Source organism: Uloborus diversus, chromosome 1 (genome assembly GCF_026930045.1).
Source record: "Uloborus diversus isolate 005 chromosome 1, Udiv.v.3.1, whole genome shotgun sequence".
Lineage (NCBI taxonomy): Eukaryota > Metazoa > Arthropoda > Arachnida > Araneae > Uloboridae > Uloborus > Uloborus diversus.
In genome coordinates this window covers 264,823,465-264,845,959 of record NC_072731.1, presented here as the reverse complement: position 1 = coordinate 264,845,959, position 22,495 = coordinate 264,823,465, and the positions used below count along the sequence as shown (strand labels likewise).

Here is a 22,495-nt window from a genome sequence, read left to right as displayed (position 1 = left end):
CTTGAAAGTCGTTAAACAGAGAGCCAACTGTATTTATGTAGTGATATAAACAGAGTGTGTATGTGTGATATACCCTAAGTCAGTAATTTTCAGTAATGTCCAGGGCTCGATTATAACAGTGATCCACAAGTCAGAGAGCACAAAAATATCCATCAAACTAGTAGAATGTAAATTTTAGCAGTCCATGGGACCAGTGAGGTTTATTCCTGTTTTTTGTTTGGAAAATTTAAGCATCATAATTTTTTGAAAGAGTGGAGAGAAAAATTGCACCTTCATTTAAAATGTTTGTCTGTCTAGATACATTGAGAAATTTCTACAGCAAAGAAAGATATTGTTTTTTTGGTCCTTTGGGCACCTTATTTCTCCCCACCAAAGCAACAATATGCTCCTTCATTCTCATGACCACATCCGGGATCAAGTCCTGGATGTCTCGGTAAAAGACAGGTTCAAAGTACTACACCGCATTGGAATCGCCTGCCTTAAGCTGGTACATAATATGTGAAGGAACAATGTACTCAAATATTTTTTCCATCAATGTACCCACTATAAAATTTGAAAGCAAATGTCTTCTGTGTTGAAATTTAAAAAAAAAATTCTTTTTACTGTAGATAGGAACATCCTGTAGTTGCCTGTCCATGTATCAGGGTGCCCTCAGATAGACGGGTTATTTATTTATTTATTTAAACCCCACCAATCACCACTGTACCATCAACCCGGTGAGGGTTTAACCAGATATGGTGACTGGGGGGAACATAACAGATCACCAGCGACACTCGCTGGATAAATTAGATAGACGGGTTGTAGTTCATGGTGCAGAATGCGCCAGTGGACTTTTCACTCCTTCTTGCAGAGGTGTTCTGTAGCATTTCAGGGGTTGTGGCAACGCCCGGGGGGGGGGGGGGGTCCCCTGTGTTTATACATACTTTTTCCCATCTTTACTAATAATAAAGCTGAAACTCTCTCTGTCCAGATCTCGGTCTGTCTGGATGTCTGTGACGTGCATAGCACATAGACTTTTGGCCAATTTTCATGAAATTTGGCACAAAGTTAGTTTGTAGCATGAGGGTGTGTACCTCGAAGCGATTTTTCAATAACTTGATGTGGTTCTTTTTCTATTCCAATTTTAAGAACATTTTCCCGAGCAAAATTATCATAAGATGGACGAGTAAATTACAAAACTATCATAACATGGAACCCTAACATGGGCACAAGCCAATTGGCGAGAAAATGTCACTATACAGGCGAACCAAAAGACCTTTTAATTTTCTATTACGTGCAAAGCCGTGTGGGTACCACTAATCCAAAATAAAGCCTTTCTTTACAGACTCAGATAACCAACCTTCTACTGTAATTTATTGATAGTGCTCCATTACTAATTTGTTTGCATCAGTGATTAGATGTTATTTTTCTTTATTATAAAATGTTTAATGAAATGTCTCTTCCATTTTTAGTGACCTTGGAATGAGAGTTGGTAAGTGATTATTTTGATAACTTTTTTGGCTTGAATATGAATGCGTTTCGTTATCGAGATTACAAATGCATTTGTTTTATTTTATAGAAAGAGATGCCTTTGATACTCTTTTTGATCATGCTCCTGACAAGTTACAAGTAGTTAAAAAGGTATGATTGTATTTTTGAAACAGATTCATGTGTATGTGAATGAAATTTCAATGCAGTAAAATTTTTGTACTTAATTTATATTTTGTTCATTTCTTTAAATATTTGGTTTGCCTATTTTATTAAGAATGTTTGTTGTAGTACGTCAAATTATTTTTATTTTCTCGGTAAATTTTTTTTATCATTTAAAAAAAAGGAGGAAAAAAGGGAAGAGAAAAAAATTCCTGTTCAGATTTCAAAATAAATTTATGTTTTTATACAAATAAAAAATTTTGTACTATTTTCAAAAAAAGCTTTTTTTTTTAAATTATATTTTATTGACAATTTGGCAGCCATTCTGAAATGTTTTATTGGAATGACATAAAACAAACCATTCTTTTGAATGGTTGTTAAAAAAATATTGTTTTGACTGAATAATTGTTCAAATATTTTGTCATGAAGAATAATGTATACAAAATCATATCATTTTTTTTTAACTTTTAAATATTTACATTTGATATTACATATCAAATATAATTTTTTACATTCAAATATTTTTATATAATAATTTTATTATAATTATGTAATAAAATTATTATATCAGAAATTTTATTATATGCATTGAAATTTAGAATATATTGATTTGAAATATTTTAGTGGCAAATTTTGATTGATATTGTACTAATACTTGTTCTTTAAAAAAAAAATCTAAGAACGTTGCTCCTGAAAAACTTTATCCTATGTAGAAAAAATATTTAAATTTTGAATGAAAAAAAAAACAAATTTTCAAGGAAAATCCACAAGAAATGAAGCAACAAAATTTTTAAGTTACTCTGTTTCTGAAAGCAATTTTCATTATAGTTTGAAACTTTTAGTATACACTATGATCTTTTTAGGTTTTTATCCATGAATATTTCCCCTTACTTTTCTGCCATATGAATCTTATGCACCTACTTTTTCTATGGTTTGTAACTTGAGTTACCAAACAAGCAAATAACTTCATAATTTTGAGTAGCAGATGCATCCATCAACAAGAAAATCCACTGTATTACACATTTCATTAAAAATAAGTGTAAAATATTAATACTAAAATACGAAATTAAGCTTGAATAAAGGGTAGCAGTATGTTTCTTATGTAACCTAAGTTATCAAAGAATATTTTATTACATGTCATGCATAGTAATATTTTTTCAACTTTATGAGTTTATAAGTTGTAGAGAAGACATCAAAATGTTTGGTGTATGTGAAATTATTTTTGAATGGGTTACGCAAATGAATGATAGTTCTATATGTTAAATATAACTTGAGTTTCCATGTGTTTGCCCGTCATAAAACTTTGAATTGATGTATCTAGAATATATAATTCAATTTCCCCACTTTTAAAAATATTTTCTTAAAAAAAAAAAAAAAAATCTATTTAACACTTTTTTTTTGCAATTATATAAGTCAACGCTTTTTTTTCAACAACATTGTTTGTAATAATAAAAGCAAAAAAATAGTTTCTCAGTTTTGACTGGATAATATACAAGTACCAAAAAATATTCATTATTGCAACTATTTATGAGTCGGGCTTGCTGCAACTGTTTGATATATTGTTTTCTTTTCTGTTACGTGTACACATGTATACAGCATAACAGTTCTTGAGCTTGATGAAGAAAATTTTAATAACTTTTGAATCATGAGCTATATTCATTAAAAACTTGCAGATTGATTGTAGGGCAAGTTGGGATCAGCATGCACATTATTGTTCATTTATTTATTTCTTTTCTTTTTTTTTTTTTTTTTTTGTTTAACTTTTCCTGTAAAGGTACATCACTTGGTTTGGCAACTTGTCTACTTTCCATCTTGGCAACAATGGAAAATTACTGAAAACTATTGCGGATATCTACAAGTAATTGGCAACCCTAGGCTTCAGAAAAGTTGTTGAATGTTGCTAACTCCAAAATTTTTAATTTGCAAGAGCAATAAATAAATTAACATCTCCAAAAATAAATACTACGCAGAGTGACTTACCCTTATTGAAAAAATACCAAACGTTTAAATACAGCGGCTCTGATCGTAATTCTATCACCAAGGTCTACTATTTGAGCAATAGCGACCGGATTATGGCTCAAAGGAAGTTTTTGCTGAGGATAAGCTGAAGTTAACTGTGCCAACATTAAAAAAAAATCTCTTTTTGGTTATCTAAAGTAAACCATATTTCAAAAAAAAAAGTGGCTTATCCAGGATAGGTCCCATTCAACTGTTAAAGTATTTGAAGAGCACGTAGTAAAGCCTATGCTTGCTATGGGTTTGGGGTCAAAATGTCGCCATCGAAATGCTGCGGCCAAAATGTCGCCAGTCCAAAATGTCGCCGGTCTAAAGTGTTGCCGGGCCAAAATGTCGCCGGTCTAAAGTGTTGCCGGGCCAAAATGTCGCCGGTCTAAAGTGTTGCCGGACAAAAATGTCGCCGGTCTAAAGTGTTGCCGAGCCAAAATGTCGCCGGTCTAAAGTGTTGCCGAGCCAAAATGTTGCCGGTCTAAAGTGTTGCCGGGCCAAAATGTCGGCAGTCTCAAGTGTTGCCGGGCCAAAATGTTGCCGGTCTAAAGTGTTGCCGGGCCAAAATGTCGGCAGTCTAAAGTGTTGCCGGGCCAAAATGTTGCCGGTCTAAAGTGTTGCCGGGCCAAAATGTTGCTGGTCTAAAGTGTTGCCGAGCCAAAATGTTGCCGGTCTAAAGTGTTGCCGGGTCAAAATGTCGGCAGTCTAAAGTGTTGCCGGGCCAAAATGTTGCCGGTCTAAAGTGTTGCCGGGCCAAAATGTTGCTGGTCTAAAGTGTTGCCGAGCCAAAATGTTGCCGGTCTAAAGTGTTGCCGGGCCAAAATGTCGCCAGTCTCAAGTGTTGCCGGGCCAAAATGTTGCCGGTCTAAAGTGTTGCCGGGCCAAAATGTCGCCGGTCTAAAGTGTTGCCCTGCCCGTAAATGTCGCCGGTCTAAAGTGTTGCCGGGCCAAAATGTCGCCAATCCAAAATGGTGCTGATCCAAAATGTCGCCGGTCCTAAATGTAGGCAATTAAAATTGTTATGCAACTTTTGTGCTGAAAAACATCAACATACATTTAAATTTTTCGTACCAATTGAACTAGCGAATCTTCGACCGGCGACATTTTGGACTGCCGACCTTTTTGACCGGGGACATTTTGGGTGTATACCCTTGCTGTGGGAGCATTCAAAAGTTACTGGAGTGAGGAATGACTGATCTCCACTCACGAAGCATATTTCTATGAGCTATGTTGAATAAAAGATTTACAAAAATTACCCAAAATCTATCATTGAGCTCAAAGCTGCCGTTCATTTGTGTCATCAAAAGCATAGATGTTTTGTCGCATGAGTTTCACTATTTGTCTTTGCCACATCATAGCCATTGATGGTAAGCATGTCAGATGTGTTACACTTGCTCCATGCTTTTGTAGTTTATTGTACACATTAAAGAAAAAAAATTGTTATTAGTGTCTGAAAATTTTAATAATTTATATCTTAGTAGTTCCCAACCATTATTATGTAATTTTAGGAACATATATACCCCTCCCCACTTCATTATTTAAAGTTTAACAAAAAAAGATATTCATTCTAAGATAATTACCTAAAAACAGCTAATTAAATGCATTTTACTAATGTCTATTTATATCTCTTTTTAACAGTCTTTGGTGTCTTTTGTAAACAAGCATTTAAATAAGATAAACTTAGAAGTGACTGATCTGGACACACAGGTTTGTTTGTTTGTTTGTTTGTTTTTTACAAATTATATTAGACTTCTAATCATTTTAACTAAGAATTTGTACAGTTTGATTTGGAGATGTTTTGGATGATTGAATAAAATAGTGTGAGTTCTAAATATAGGAAAAAGACAGTAAAAATTATCAATCTATTAAACATTAAATATGATGAATATGAGGTTCAAGTTATTGAATGCAAAGCGATTAAGGAGCAAGTTTTAAGGATTTAGTTTTTAGTAAGTTTAGTGTAGTTTTAAGTAAGGATAAAGTTTTTGCAATCAAAGATAACAGCTTTAAAACATTATGTAATCCAATTGAAATTTCACTCAACTTTTAAAATACAACCAGAAATGATTTTTTCAATTTAAATTCTGATTTATTTTTTATACATTGAAAAAAAAATTTAATCCCAGAAAATCATTGAAATTTTAAATGTTTAACTTTAATATATGTCGTTTTAAATTAGATGTTGATTTGCTTCCAGGAAAAAAATTTTGTGCACAAACTCTGTTATTAATTGGCTTTTATCTTGATTTTTCTCTCCCCATTCTTCTTTTCCCTGAATACATTTTATTTATGTCTGAACAAGACAATGTTTTTTCAGACTTAAAAGATAATAGTAGTAGAAGAAGAGAAGTAAAACTCAATAAAATGACTGAAAATTTTTTGGATTTTGAAATTAATAATGGTATTTCAAGATCAGTTTTTGCTATCAAAATGTCTTCAGTAAATTTGTTTATGATGAAGAGCAAAAATTTTAAGAACTTACATTAAAAGATTGGTCTTTTTACTTTCTTCTATATCTAAAATATAGAAGAAAGTATTGGATTCGTGCAAATTTTCGAATTTCTAATTTTGACGGATTCGAACGTTTTGAGGTGTGCTAAGTCCATTTCGACTATTTTTGGAAAATGTCTGTCTGTGTGTGTGTGTGTGTGTGTGTGTGTGTGTGTGTGTGTGTCCGTGTGTGTGTCACGTCTGTGTGTGACCAGTTTTTTGTGGCCGCTCTACAGCAAAAACTACCGCATGAAATCGAACAAAATTTGGTACACATATGTGCCCCTATGTGAACTTGTGCCCATTGGTTTTTGGCGCGAATTCCTCAAAGGGGGTGGAGCAATGGGGCGTTTTTTGAGTTACGCGTGCTTGCTATTCCTCAGGAAGTAAGTGGCGGAATCAAACAAAATTTGGTCCATACGTTGCCATTAACAAGAACAGGTGCTTATTCAATTTTGGTGACAATAACTCAAACAGGGGTTGAGCTATAGAACGTTTTTTGTCGTCAATTGTGACTGCTGTATCTCAAGAAATAATGAAAGGAATGAAAGAAAAATTTATCGGCAAGCAGTCCTTAGTGGGTATAAGAGCTGATTTCATTTTGGTGTCAACAGCTGAAAAGGGGTAGCGCAATCGCCCGTTCTTTTTTTCCATTGTGAGTGCCCTATCTCAAGAAGTAATACTACGTTCTGGTTGAAATTTGGAATATATGTTAATTCATATGTAAACAGGCTTTGGTTCAATTTTGACGCCAATCGCTCCAAGAGGTGTTGATTTTTTTTTGCGAATAAAAATAGCTATATTAATGCAACAATAAGAAAGATAAATCGTAATAGATTGTCGTCTGCGTATTTCTCGTGATTTTAATTGTATGGAAATGATCGGAAATATTATCTCAATGATTTAAAATTTTTAACTGTTGCCATCTTATGTTTGTTAACAAATAAAATAATTATAATTAATTCAAGCAAGGCTTTTAAAATAACTTTCAATTTTCGCTCTTTGCTTTGCTTTTGCAATAATTCAGACATTCGCAACTCCAGCGCTCGAATACGCAACCTTGCGGCGATTTACAAAGCTGCCGAAAAAACTAAAACATTGCCATATTTCGTTCTGCGTGTGTTTGTTGACGTAAAGATAGGCAGTTTGTTATGAGTATTTATTAACGCATTCGATGTGTCTTGGATTGCTTTCAAAGCAACAGAAAGTGTTTTGTCACTTAATTACATTCTCGAACTCCTCAAAATAATGTTAGATTTCATTATTTCCCTATAAAAAGCAAGTTGACTGTCGTAAATGGCGCAAAATCCTAAACACAAGAAAACTCTGGATTAACAAACTTGGATAACGTTATACCAGGTAAAAGATTTTATTGTTTTGTGTGAATTTGTAAGAATATGGGGTGTTTTTTTTATCTTAAATTAATTTAACTAACTATATTTTACAGCAGCATTTAGTTTGAATGGACAGTTTGCAAAATATTTTCTTGAATATATTATCGTAGAACGAAATGAAAAATGTTTAACCGAGAAAGAATTTATTTTATTGCTTTTATTCTCAGCTGAAAGGTTTCGCCAAATTTGTTTAGGGTTATAGTTTTAGTATTGTGCGAGCAAAGTAGCCTTGCAAAGTAGCCTTGGCGAGATTCCGCATGTTGGTTAAACCATTTTTAATTTTTATCATGAGTGGAATAAAATGGTAGAAAGATTATAGAATTCGATAAGTAAAAAGAAATAATGGTAGATCAACTGAAACGAAAACTACCACGATATACCCGTGAGAATTTTGTTGATGATTTGCATAGCATGACATAATTAAATCATAACTCAGAAATTAAAAACATCGAAACAGAAAAATTTTATATTAACCGATTTGGGAATTTGAGATAAATAACTCAGCTACAAATGCAAAACAATAAACGCAAGCCAAGCAAGGCAAAGAAGTATCATTTTCTTTTGATAATAATTCGTAATGTCATATTAAATTTTCTAGCATTAATTGTTATTCTTTTCAGGCCACAATTGTTATTTAGTTTAATAAAGAATTGACAAATATCGAATTCAACATCGTGGAAATGGCTGTTTAGAACTACGAACTACGTAGTTTGCATTAATTTCTGACGTTTAGTAATGCTTCTTGAATTCTCATTTCTTTCTACGTGGGCCAGAATATCCACAAGACTTTGAAAATTAATTTAACAAGAACAAAGCGAAAAAATCATGCAAACGAACAAAATTTACTAGGCTTATTAGTCTTTTCTTCGTTACTGCGTGCGTTTGTTTTAGTTTTTTCGTCCGCCATTACACAGTGATTGCAGGGCCCCCTATAGTTCGTTGGAGTTGCGAATTGGGATGGTCGTCTAGTTTTTGCATGTGTAATTTTGTTTTTGTTGGGAATATTGCATATTGTCAAGCATGGGGAGGGATCAGAAAAAAAAGAAAAATATAGAAGAAAGTTACGTGATGGCCACAACATACTAGTTGAGTTTGGTCTTAAAAAAATATATGTAAAGGTTAAAATTTAAAACATTTCGAAGTTTTTGATATGATTTATTGCTACAAAATGTAATCAAGACTAGAATCTTATTTAAGTATTGTGTGTAAATTGCCATAAATAACTGCTCATTTGAAACCTTTATCTTTTTTATTTTATCAATGATATCTTTCCGATTTTTCAAGTAAATTGCCTAATTATAAGTTCTATGAAATTAAATGAGAAAAAAAAGGGGTTCATCATGAACCAAGCAGAGGTCTGTTATACTGAACGCCAAACAAAGCTCTCTGAAAGAGACTAGCATTGCGTAAAATTTGAGTAACTTTGCCCTCAGAAACAACACAACTCCTGCAGGTCATTAACCAGAAAGGTGCAGGAATCAGTTCAGCCCCTTAGCCTAATCCTGCACACATTATGCCAGTCACAGTACTTGCTCACCTACGTTAAAAATACCAAAAACAGTAATTCTAATTATTATTATTATTGAAATCCCTATTGCTAGCTGTAGGCCAACAAAAATTGTACCAGAACCTTCTCTAACAAGGTGAGCACTGATCAGCTACTTAACCAGGGGGGACCCAAAAATAACCGGATTTTTGTTCTAAAATATTTCTGTATTAGTTTATTCACAAAATTTCTTTTGTCTCCTTTAAAGTGTTTACCCTTAGATGCAATAAACTTGTTAATTCTTTTTTTCCACTGTTAGAAGCTCCCATGGAACTCTCTAACTTTGACCATGTCCAGTGCCCGTTGCGAAGTAGTTTTTACAGCTCCTACATCATCAAAACGCTTCATTTTCAGATTTTTTTACTTTCTTCTATATCTAATATATAGAAGAAAGTATTGGATTCGTGCAAATTTTCGAATTTCGAATTTTGACGGATTCGAACGTTTTGAGGTGTGCTGAGTCCATTTCGACTATTTTTGGAAAATGTCTGTCTGTCTGTGTGTATGTGTGTGTGTGTCACGTCTGTGTGTGACCAGTTTTTTGTGGCCGCTCTACAGCAAAAACTACCGCATGAAATCGAACGAAATTTGGTACACATTTGTGCCCCTATGTGAACTTGTGCCCATTGGTTTTTGGCGCAAATTCCTCCAAGGGGGGTGGAGCAATGGGACGTTTTTGAGTTACGCGTGCTTGCTATTCCTCAGGAAGTAACTGGCAGAATCAAACGAAATTTGGTCCATACGTTGCCATTAACAGGAACAGGTGCTGATTCAATTTTGGTGTCAATAACTCAAACGGGGGTTGAGTTATAGAACGTTTTTTGTCATCAATTGTGACTGCTGTATCTCAAGAAATAACGAACGGAATCAAACAAAAATTTTTTGACAAGTAGCCCTTAGTGGGTATAAGAGCTGATTTTATTTTGGTGACAACAGCTAAAAAGGGGGGTAGCGCAATCGCCCGTTCTTTTTTTCCATTGTGAGTGCCCTATCTCAAGAAGTAATGCTACGTTCTGGTTGAAATTTGGAATATATGTGAATCCATACGTAAACAGGCTTTGGTTCAATTTTGACTCCAATTGCTCCAACAGGTGTTGATTTTTTTTTTTTTTTTTTTTGGCGAATAAAAGTAGCTTTATTAATTCAACAATAAGAAAGATAAATCGTAATAGATTGTCGTCTGCGTATTTCTCGTGATTTTAATTGTATGGAAAAGATCGGAAATATTATCTCAATGATTTAAAATTTTTAACTGTTGCCATCTTATGTTTGTTTACAAATAAAATATTTGTAATTAATTCAAGCAAGGCTTTTAAAATAACTTTCAATTTTCGCTCTTTGCTTTGCTTTTGCAATAATTCAGACATTGGGATGGTCGTCAAGTTTTTGCATGTGTCATTTTGTTTTTGTTAGGAATATTGCTTCCTCGTCAAGCATGGGGAGGGATCAGAAAAAGGAAAAATATAGAAGAAAGTTTCGTAATGGCCACAACATACTAGTTTATCCTCAGGAACAGAGAAAGATCACAGGGGGCTAGGTCTGGCAAATACGGGGTTTGAAGAAAGACTGGCCACCCCTGAGAGCAGTTAATAGTAAAGGTTGTGTGTACGGGAGCGTTATCATTGTGAAGGAACCATCCTTCAAATCGTCCTAGCGAGCTCCAACTCACTCGTTTCTTCTAAATTTTCGTCAATCGTAAAATGATCACTCTCGTTGATTTTTTGGCAGATTTTTTCAACGTTTTCATCATTTCGAGACATTGAAGGGTGCTCAGAGCAAGCATGATCTTCAACATTCATACTACCACGTTTAGAGCGCCCAAACCACTCGAAAACTTGAGTACGGCTCAAAACATCGGTCTTGAAAGCTTGTTGAAACATTTGGTAAGCTAATCCGTTGCCCACTTTTCAAACAGGATAAGCAAAACTTCAAGTTTAGTTTGTTCTTTTAAATCTGCCATGTAATGAGTTCGCAGGCGGAAAGAAACAGCACCTGAGAAAACCAACACTACGATCAGATGGTATCAATTAAACTGACGCCACTTGCACAGCTGGTTTATGAAGGTCTCTACTTGAGCCATCTAGCTGGAGAACACTCTACTACATCTAGGATTGGCATCGCACCATTAGTCCGGTTTCTTTTGGGTCCCCCCTCGTATTGTTTATAACACCTGAGTGTCCAGGTACCCTGTGGAGAATGATCTTATAAAGGTTCGCAAGACTGCAAACCTTATTATAGCACCCCCAAACTAAATGGGATATTATCACAACCTTATTTAGGGCCTTACAGATCTATTCCTGTAGCATTGATTCCAACACATAATGTAGTCCAATAAGTATTTTTTAAAAGACTTACTTTCCTCAGCCAAATATTGATTCGAATTTCCATGAATATATAGTCTTAAATTATTGAGCACAGGGTTCTAAACCCTGTGTTATTGCTTTGAAATCCGAAAAAAAAAACATTTATTTTAACATGGTAAATTGCAGGGTCATATAGCTATTTTAAAAACCTGGTTTTTGAATTCTCTTTGTCGAGCGTGAATCCCCACGAATCATCTAGTAATGCATGTTAATTTAAGTTATGAAAAAGCATGTTGCAGTTTATTCCTTTTTATTTACAGTGATGCAGCCAGAAATATTTTCTGGGGAAGGGGCGGGGGGGGGGGGGGTTCAGAATCAAAAACTGTTGCTTTCTTAATCAAAATGCATCTATGGTTTAGTAATTCTTCACTTAAAAAACTGTCTTAAAAATTATTAATAATTCCTATTGACTCTTACTCTTTTCGGGGTGCGGCAATTATACAGATGCAACATATCTACTGTAAGTTATTGTACTTAGTGCGCCTGATCAAAGGGAGGGGGGAGGGGAGAAAGAGATATATGCAGGCATTTGATGCCAGGTGCTCCCCCCTCAATCTCAATTTCGTGAACAATTTCCGAATGAATATTTTTATCATATGGTGAGGATTGAGAGAAACTACTTGTATTCCCTTTTATGCACAGAGAAACATTAGTAACTGATCTTTGTCTTTGATAAAAATGTTTATCATGCATGGATGTTTCCTTTTTTTTCGTGACAAGAATTTTGGAACAAGAAGGAGGTAAAAATCATCAAAACGATATTTGTTTTTATTGCTTGATTAAAATTAAAACTGGCCCATCACTTTGATACACTTGATACTAGCCACCTCCAGTGGGGGGGGCCCCCCCCACTGGAGGTGGCTAGTGAAGGATGTATACTGAATGCAAATTTTATCCGAAAATAACAAAAACCACACAAACTTGTATAGTTAAGCATTAATTTTTTAAAGCGGAGGAGGGGAGAAATTGACCCCACTGACCCCCATAAATGAAACAAAAATGTATGTTGAATGCTAAAAATATGTAGCATAGTACAAACCCTTTAGTTGACTTATTTCGTTATTTATTTAGTTTAATTATTTTATTATAAATTTTATGTCCCATATTGAAGAACACATTTATTTTAATTCTGCATTTTCAGTCGTTTTCCTTTTTTTTTTTTTCAAATTCAAGCATCTGCCTCTGTTTATGCAAGAATGCATGTCAGCTGGTGATTATTTTTAACTAAAACTAATTTAATATTTGCTTTGCTTTTGTATCATTGTTTATGATAACGGGAGCTGAAAGTATTAGTCTTTTTAAATGATAAATGGATGCTCTCGAAGGAAAGTTTTCGTTTTTGACTAAACACATCTTTAACAAAAATGGTTTTATTGCACCAAAATAGGAGTTTTATTATTATTATTATTGTTTTTTTTTCTTCCGATTGCTATATTGCATTTTATACTTTCACACTTAAAAATTTTATTACAGTATTGTTGAAAGACTTCTTTGTTTGGATTTTATTTTCATATTTTTGTAATTAATATATCTTTGTTTCCACCAGTTTATTTTTCATACTAATGATTGTCAGTCGTCTTGATGTGTGTGTAGTCCTATATCTTTCTATTTTATCCTACTTTTTTAATTTTTAATTTCTTATTTCCTACTTTTTCCCCTCAAAAAATCACTTCGGGATCTGTATCCACTTTTGTCATGATGACAACAGAGCAGTGGCGCAGTCAAAAAATTTTTCGGGGATGGGTTTCCAAAATCGAAAATTGTTGCTTTCTTTTCTATTCATTTACAATGCGTAATTATTCAATATCAAAGAATTTCTACTGATTAGTAATTATTCATTCAAAGTAACTGCTTAAAAACAATAATTCGTATTGATATCACTATGAAACGAAGAAAGTGGGAAAATGCACAGAATATATAATATTAGCTTTACTTTAATCTTATATCCTTTTCTTTTTTGTGTGTGTGTTTTTCGCAAGATCATTTAAAACCTCCTTGTCAAATACATTCATGTATTGTCAAATGGTAGCTAATAACGGTTTCGATCTTTCGATGAGAATTGGTTAAGAGCCTCAGAAAAGCCGGTGCGGAAGGTTTCCTCTCTCTAGATGTCCCTAAAAAAGATTTGTGTAGTAGTGGAAGTGCTGAGGGACCATTAAACCCTGTAGAGCTTTATTGATACCATTTTAGCTATCTTATACCAGTCGAGACGTGGGGTGCTCATCATGAAATACAACTTTTATATTTAAGAATTGAAAAGTAATTTCCGACTGCTTCCCGATGATTAAAAGCAGTAAGATATTTTGTTGAAACCTATTCCGCTTGGAAAAGCTCAAAGACTTTTTTTCCCTTGATTTTAAAGGGAGAAAATGAATGTGATTGTGTTCTGGGAGGGGTTTTAACCCCAAAACCCCTCCCGTGGCTGCGCCACTGCAACAGAGTAGATGGGACATGAGTAGACATAGCTTCAGTGAAAAGATTGGCTATTATCATGATGCCCACTCAAATATTCTTCGATTTCCATACCTCTTATTGTTAAGTACAGTGAAACCTGTGTATAACGATACTGTCTATAATATATAATGATAACCTATCTATAACATTTTTTTTTGGCCCCAGCAAAATGTCAGCAAGAATAATCAAACTGTCTATAACGATAATCTGTCTATTATGATATTTTTTTTAGGCCCCAACATTATCGTTGCAGACAGGTTTTACTGTATAGCATTTATAAAACATAAAAATTTTAACAAAAAGCATTTCATGCGTTTTAATCATGTAAACTTAATATCCAAAGCTGTTCATCAGATTTTTTTAAAGATTCATTCTTCAACAACTCATAAAGTAAAATGGATGTTGCCTTTTAATAACAATATTTATTTATTTATTTCATCTTGCAATCTTAAAGTGTGTTACTATATCATAATACTGATAGTTTATTTACAGACAATTAAACTTGACAATTTATTTTCCAGTTTAAGGATGGTGTGTATCTGACCTTACTGATGGGATTACTGGAAGGATATTTCGTGCCACTGTATTCCTTCAATCTCACTCCCCTCACGTTTGACCATCAGGTTCACAACGTCTCATTTGCTTTTGAATTGATGATGGATGCCGGGTTGCAGAAACCCAAGGCCAGACCCGAAGGTATTTATTGTTATCCTTTAGCACTGAAATACAGGGTGCCCGAAAAGTCCTTGACACATTTAAAAAGTTCATAGAAAACCAACAAATTTTCATATAAATTTGCAGTTTGCACCATAATAAAGGGTGTCCCAAAATTAACGCAAGATTTGAATTTGCCACAATTTTTGCTGTGAATTGTTGGCAGCCACGGAAAAAGAACAATTTCACAGCTGGGAGTTTAGGGTTAGTAAAAATGGAGTGTTATGCTATTATACAGCCAGCGAAACAATTCAATCACTGCATGAGGAATTTCCTGTTCGTGTACTCTCTCGTTTCGGTGATATGAATTGTACCCTAGATCGTGTGATTTTACATCATTAGACATTTGACTTCAAATAACCCCATAGGGAGAAGTCTATGTCAGCAATCCCACAACCACCTGCGCATTACTTAATTGCGATATTGAGCGCCAATAACAGTAAACCGCTTGACCCGCCCAAACTTTCATTATTTTTCAAATAATTGTTCGATAATGAAAACGCATTATAGAATTGAAAACGCTCCATTTGTAATAACCCTAGACCCTCAGCTGTCAAATTGTTCTTTTTTCAAGATTGCCCACAATTTATTGCAAAAATGGCGGCAAATTCAAATCTTGCGTTAATTTTGAGACACCCTTTACTTCACAGGTTCAAGAGTTTTTATGACATCAAAATAAAAAAAAAAAAAAAGAAAGGAGAAAAAAAGAAGGAAAAAGGCATTTTGCAGCCAGGGTGTCAGTATATGCTGTGCTTGTAATTCTTCGTTTAACAAAACGATTTAAAAGTTACTTTTAAATTGTTTTGTTGACATGGGAAAACGCAAAAAGGAATGAAAATTACTAAACAAAGAATTACAAGCATAGCATATACTGACACCCTGGCTGCAAAATGCCTTTTTTCTTCTTTTTTTCTTCCTTTTCATTTTTTTTTTTTTTTTTTGAGCAATCACGATTGCTTATTGTTCTCACTTGACTGTTTTTGGCATTCTTATGATTTTATTTTCCCGCCAGCACCCTCTGCAGCATCACCGTCGACTGGCTCCTCATGATGCTGCTCCTCTAGCGAAAGCCGTCTCCATGTTGCATCCATGTCCTACACACACGTGCATACATACACAACTACACACATATACATACATCTACACACATACACAAAAATACACCTACACATACACGCTTCTACACACATATACATACATACACCTACACACATACACACACATCTACACACTCACATACACACAACTACCCGCACACTCATGCGCACACAGACACAAACACATATGCATACACACACATACCCCCCCACACACATACACACAACTACCCACACAGTCATGCCTGCACACACACAAACACACATGCCTACACACATACACATATACCCCTACACACAAACCCCTACATATACACACACACTCGTGATTGAGAAAAACATAATTTGAATTCAAGATGACAAAATTCAAATTATTATTATTTTTTTTGATGTCATAAAAAACTCTTGAACTTGTGAAGTATTATGGTGCAAACCGCAAGTTCATATGACAATTTGTTGGTTTTCTATGAATTTTTTAAATGTGTCAAGGACTTTTTAGACACACTGTATATTTAACCCTCAGTACTGTTAATCTCATTGCAATACTTTTCAAACATTAATTCTGAGTTTCTTAATTTTAGATATCGTGAATAATGATCTGAAATCAACTCTGAGGGTGCTGTATAATTTATTTACCAAGTACAAGAACCTGAACTGATGTGTTCGTTTGTGGAAGCAGAGTTTAGCCGAGTGGATGCCTTTAAAGAACTAAATATTTCTTATGAACTTAACATTTTATCAATGTTATTTGTAATCTATTTTAACACTGTTAACGTTTGTCTTTGTTGTGCCATGTTGTAAATAATGCTCATTTTATTTTAATGGAGAAAAATAAATATTTTTAATCTGAGTAAAATATTTTCCAGATCATATAATTTCTAGGTCCTAATGCGGAACTTTTTATTACTTGACGATTTCAGATAGATAGATAGATAGATAGATAGATAGATAGATAGATAGATAGATAGATAGATAGATAGATAGATAGATAGATAGATAGATAGATAGATAGATAGATAGATAGATAGATAGATAGATAGATAGATAGATAGATAGATAGATAGATAGATAGATAGATAGATAGATAGATAGATAGATAGATAGATAGATAGATAGATAGATAGATAGATAGATAGATAGATAGATAGATAGATAGATAGATAGATAGATAGATAGATAGATAGATAGATAGATAGATAGATAGATAGATAGATAGATAGATAGATAGATAGATAGATAGATAGATAGATAGATAGATAGATAGATAGATAGATAGATAGATAGATAGATAGATAGATAGATAGATAGATAGATAGATAGATAGATAGATAGATAGATAGATAGATAGATAGATAGATAGATAGATAGATAGATAGATAGATAGATAGATAGATAGATAGATAGATAGATAGATAGATAGATAGATAGATAGATAGATAGATAGATAGATAGATAGATAGATAGATAGATAGATAGATAGATAGATAGATAGATAGATAGATAGATAGATAGATAGATAGATAGATAGATAGATAGATAGATAGATAGATAGATAGATAGATAGATAGATAGATAGATAGATAGATAGATAGATAGATTTTTTTTTCCAATGGGGTTGTTTCCTTCAGTCAAAAAAGTATTACTTTTAGTCATTGAAATGGACCGAATGAGCAAAAAAAATAATATGGTCCGATAAAATACTTTTATTTTCCCAACAGTTTTTTTAATTTTTTAAAATGTCCGTTTTTTCCAACAAGGCGTGGTCTTAATGACGTCACAAATGATGCACTTTGCCGCATCTTTCTACTACGTTTCCACGTTATGATAATCAAGCAACCAATTAAATATTGCGCTCTACGTTTTCTACCAACCATATCGTTGCCAAAAAAAAGTGAATAAAGATACGAAATAAATATTTTGCACTGTGAATGGCAACACTGAATGGCACTTCATCCTTTATGATGTCATCGGTAGAAGTCGTAAACAATGAAAGCGCTCCGATGCAAGTATTTTTTTTTAAAAATATTAACCTTAAACATTTTATTTAAAAAATGGTCAGATGCTATGTTTTTAAACATGCTCTCTCAGAAAAAAACTTAAAATTTTGGAAACGACCCCATTGAACATTGGAGCGTTGTGATCCGACATGTGTTATTTAAGATCTTCTTTAGAGAAGCTTCTCCTTTTTCTTTAATTCCTTTTTCAAAAATTTTATTTTTTTTTAATGGGAAAAAAAAAAGAACTTGTGCACCACAACTTTTGCAAACCAAACAAAATCATACGGTGAGGAATTCAAAAATCATAAAATTCTTTTTTTTCACAACTTTTAAGCTCTACCCTACTATTTAAATGATTTAAAGAAAAAAAGCTTTTGAAAACGCGTAAAAACATGCGACTTTTTAATTTTTAAACTGTCTAAGATAGATGGCTATTAGACTTGTGAGGACATATTGCTTTTTTTATCTTCAAATTTGTATAGAAATGAAATAATGAATTTTCATTTTGAGTTCAGTGAAAATATTTAAAATATTACGCTCTAGTTTCTTTGCCACCGTGCTTAAATAAAAAATATATATCATTAAATGTATTTTTCAACATCCTACGTTAGTTAAAAAATAGTTTTATTTTTTTTAACTACACAATCTGTTGTAGTTTTAAATCAAATATTCAACAACTATAAATAAATCACATTTAATGGAATATTCTTAAACTTACATATATACAACTATGTTCTTCAAATAAATGTCGTAAAAAGACATACACAATAATACATAAACTATAACATTTTGACAAATCACAAATTCGAAACATAACTGTACAAGTACAAAATGATGTATGGCAAAATTGGTTATCACAGCTATAAAACATGCGAAACATTCAGAATTTCAAATTCTAAACATGAAATGTTAACACGTGACGTTAAACATTATTTGTTACAGTATATTGATCAAGATTAAAAATCACATTAAAAGTCCAATTTCTAGAAAAATTGTAAAATGTTAGAAATTTTAGAAGTGGTGGAAGTAAAACAGTATTGGTACTCCAAGTATCCAGATCAGCATTGTTATTATAATACTGAAAACAGGTTACTGTACTTCTTGTACTGGAAGCATTAGGTTATTTTTCAGTTTTCAATATGGTCTGAAGCTCTCTTGCAATAGTGTGCACAGCAATATTGATGCTATCCATTTTTCTGTCCATGTTTTGCATCTAAATAAAACAAAAATGCAGTTACTAGATTATACACATCATAAAAGCGTTTATTTGATCTTATCTTTTGACAATGCCCCAATTCAGCGATTCTTAACAATGACCCTTGAGCGTTATTCACGTGGTTCGCATGCAGAATTATCATATACAGCATTATATCATTTTTACTTTCTTCTATATCTAATATGTAGAACTATTGGATTCATGCAAATTTTCGAATTTTAACGGATTCTAACGTTTTGAGTTGTTCCAAGTCCATTTTGATAATTTTTGGAAAATGTCTGTCTCTGTGTGTGTCTCCGTGTGACCGGTTTTTTTTGTGGCCGCTCTAAAGCAAAAACTACCACATGAAATCGAACGAAATTCGGTACACACATGTGCTCCTATGTAAACTTGTGCCCATTGGGTTTTGGCGCGAATTCCTCAAGGGGGGTGGAGCAATGGGATGCTTCTTGAGTTATGCATGCCTGCTATTTCCCAAGAAGTAACAGACGGAATAGAACACAATTTGGTCCATATGTTGCCCCTAACAGGTACAGGTGCTGATTCAATTTTGGTGTCAATAGCTCAAACGAGGATTGAGCTATAGAACGTTTTTTGTCGTCAGTTGTTACTGCTGTATCTCAAGAAATAATGAACGGAATCAAGCAAAAATTTATCGACAAGTAACCCCTAGAAGGTATAAGATCCGATTCTATTTTGGCGTCAACAGCTGAAAAGGGGGTGGCGCAATCGAACGTTTTTTTTTTTCATTGTGAGTGCCATATCTCAAGAAGTAATGCTACGTTCTGGATAAAATTCATGGGCGGATTTATGGGGGGTCAGAGGGGGGCAATGCCCCCCCCCAGTTTTGGGAGGACTATGTAGTAACAACACATCTTCCAAAAATTAAAAAAAAAATCATTATTTTTTCGTTTTTGAATAGTTCAGAAGAGCATGGGTGGATTTATAGGGGGGGGGCAAAGGGGACCATGACCCCCAGTTTTGGGAGGAGTTTATATAGTAACAACTTATCTTCCAAAATCTTATAACAAAAAAAAAATCATGATTTTTTCTTTTTTGAATAGGAAATTAAAGTTTATTTTTCTTTTAAACTTAAAATAGCCGTTTCTTACAAAGTTTGAACAATACTGTACAAGTGTATAATCTACTATTCAATTTCAGAGACTGGAAAGTGCAAGTTATTGATAAGTTCTAAAATCCCTGAAAAGAATTGGCACAGTATAGCCTACAAGGGCTCTTGAACCAAAAACCCAATCTAACCAACCAAACCTTGAAAATAATTAGACAAGTCTTTGAAACTCCTAAGCAAAGTGTGCTTCAATTTTATTTCTTATCAAGTGTATAAATTAAGAATTGTTCAAATGGGTAGTATGTTACTCTCTTGATACCTATTCTCTAAATCTGTGCACCATTTCTTTTAAAGTATTAACTTGCATCACAAAGCACTTTTAAAGCGGAAAAACTTTAAAAAAAAATTATTTGCCTATTATTTCCAATTAACCCTTAAAAGACTTCAAAATGCAGAATTTTATATCCATTTTAGATACTTTCCTCCGGGGGAGTAACCCCCGGGCCCCCTAAAACTGGAGATATTCTATATTCCACTTAAAAGGGAGCACTGCGTTACTCTTAGTACTAGCCCCCTCTCTTTTAAGGTCAATTTAAAAAGGACAGCATGATTACACACAGTAATGAAAATGACACATAAAAAGTAAAGAATGGCCATGCGCATCACAGAAAACAGACAAAAACATGGGAGGGGGGAGAGCAATTAAAAATGTTGCTCCAAAAAAAAAAATCCTGCCCCCCCCCCAGGAACTCAGTCCTAAATCCGCCTATGATAAAATTTGGAATAAATGTGAATCCATATGTAAACAGGCGTTGGTTCGATTTTTGCGCCAATCGCTCCATGGGGGGGGGGGGGGGGGCAAAGTTTTTTGTGAATAAAATAGCTTTATTAATGCAACAATAAGAAAGATAAATCGTAACCGGCTGTCGTCTGCGTATTTCTCGTGATTTTAATTGTATGGGAAATGTTATCTCAATGATTTAAATATTTTAACTGTTGACATCTTGTGTTTATTAACGAATAACTGTCTTAATTATTTCAAGCAAGGCTTTTAACGTTATATTCAATTTTCATTCTTTGCTTTTAAAATAAATCGGGAATTGGGAAGGTCAAGTTTTGGCGTCTGATTTTGTTGGGAATATTGCTTCCTCGTCAAGCATGGGGAGGGATCAGAATTATAAGAAAAACATAGAAGAAAGTTTCGTGATGGCCACAACATACTAGTTATAGTAGTAATTATCTTTCGCAGAGAAAACTTTTTTGGATTCATCTCATTTCACTTAATATTATTGTTGTGAAAGTTCTGCAGTATGTGTTCCAAAGGAATTGTACTAAGTGGGCCCCAGTAGCGAAAAGGCTGAAAACCAGTTTCAATTGGCCAGGTGCATTACTAAAACAGTCGGGAGTGACAGATCGTGCCTGGATTTTTCAAAAATTAAAAAAAAATGGATTTAAATTTGGCAGAGATGGAACATGATATGTTTGAATTTGAAATCTTTGTTATAAAAATAAAGGTGAGACTGGACTGATCAGTATTGGTTTGTCTCAAGGTGCAACCTCCTGCCCCTATACCAAATGAAGATAAAAAGACATTATAACTGAGTTTAGCAAGCGAGTTAGTAGGCAAAAGAGCTGAAGACAACACAAGCCAAGCATGAAGGTTGTACAAGAAAATGAAGATTCGGGGTTTCTCCCATACCAATCTTTGAAGATTATTGAATGTGAGTAGATATTATCAAGTCATTATTTTTCATTGTCATAGCGAATCTATTTTTTTTTTTTTTGTAATTCAATAGATTATTAATTACCATGTAATTATAAAGTTTGAAGTAATACAGCCCTGGTGTTTTTAATATTTTACTTCTAACAAAGTTTGGATTTTTAATTCTTCAAGTATTATTTCTTTAAGCTCTTCTTTGGATTAATATGTTGCATTTTAAATCTGTGGAGAACCGGGCCAATCGGCTCGGTTAAAAAAAAAAAAAAAATCTGTAAAAGGAGTTTCTCTGCTAGTGCAGTGACAATGCTGGGGAAACAGCCTGTCTTTGCTATATTATGAATGCAGTGTAATTCTTCATTGGAAGACAATTCCATAAGAGTATACCGAGAAGCTGCTTATGGCCTAGGCACGGTACGCCTGTGCCATCGGCTCGACATTGAGGGGGGGGGGGAGTTTCGCATAGAAATGTAAATTTAAAAAAAATGCATTTTTTTTAAAATAAAATATTTTGTTAAAGCATTCATTAATTTACTTAATATAAGAATTATTTCATTACATAAGAAAAGTGACACACCGAAGTTCAACGATCAAACGATCTTGAGTGTGTCAATGTTGAAAACAAAGTGAAAATGCCTTTTACTTTTAATTACTAAAAGAATTTTACTAAATTTGTAAAAAAAAAAAAACTTTTGGAAAAATTATTTACCTGTGGGATATCGACAAATAACACGCTTTAAATAAAGGAGGGGAGTCTATGAAACAATGAGTTTGTGACAAGGGAAAGAAAGGGTTTAACAAAATC

At 33.6% G+C, this 22,495-nt stretch overlaps 2 protein-coding genes across 2 annotated transcripts in view; one reads left to right on the top strand and one right to left on the bottom strand.

Annotated features, from left to right (window-relative positions):
• Window positions 1-16,541, top strand: part of LOC129227410 (beta-parvin-like) — a 28,579-nt gene extending 12,038 nt beyond the window's left edge. The window contains exons 7-11 of the mRNA XM_054861967.1: window positions 1,452-1,471; window positions 1,559-1,620; window positions 5,272-5,340; window positions 14,402-14,576; window positions 16,273-16,541. Coding sequence (XP_054717942.1) covers window positions 1,452-1,471; window positions 1,559-1,620; window positions 5,272-5,340; window positions 14,402-14,576; window positions 16,273-16,349 — 403 coding nt within the window. The 3' untranslated portion in view covers window positions 16,350-16,541. The remainder of the gene's footprint in view (window positions 1-1,451; window positions 1,472-1,558; window positions 1,621-5,271; window positions 5,341-14,401; window positions 14,577-16,272) is intronic.
• Window positions 16,542-18,393: 1,852 nt separating this feature from the next.
• Window positions 18,394-22,495, bottom strand: part of LOC129227401 (potassium voltage-gated channel subfamily KQT member 1-like) — a 144,403-nt gene continuing 140,301 nt past the window's right edge. Inside the window, exon 17 of the mRNA XM_054861955.1 lies at window positions 18,394-18,901. Within this exon, the coding sequence (XP_054717930.1) occupies window positions 18,809-18,901 (93 nt within the window). The 3' untranslated portion in view covers window positions 18,394-18,808. The remainder of the gene's footprint in view (window positions 18,902-22,495) is intronic.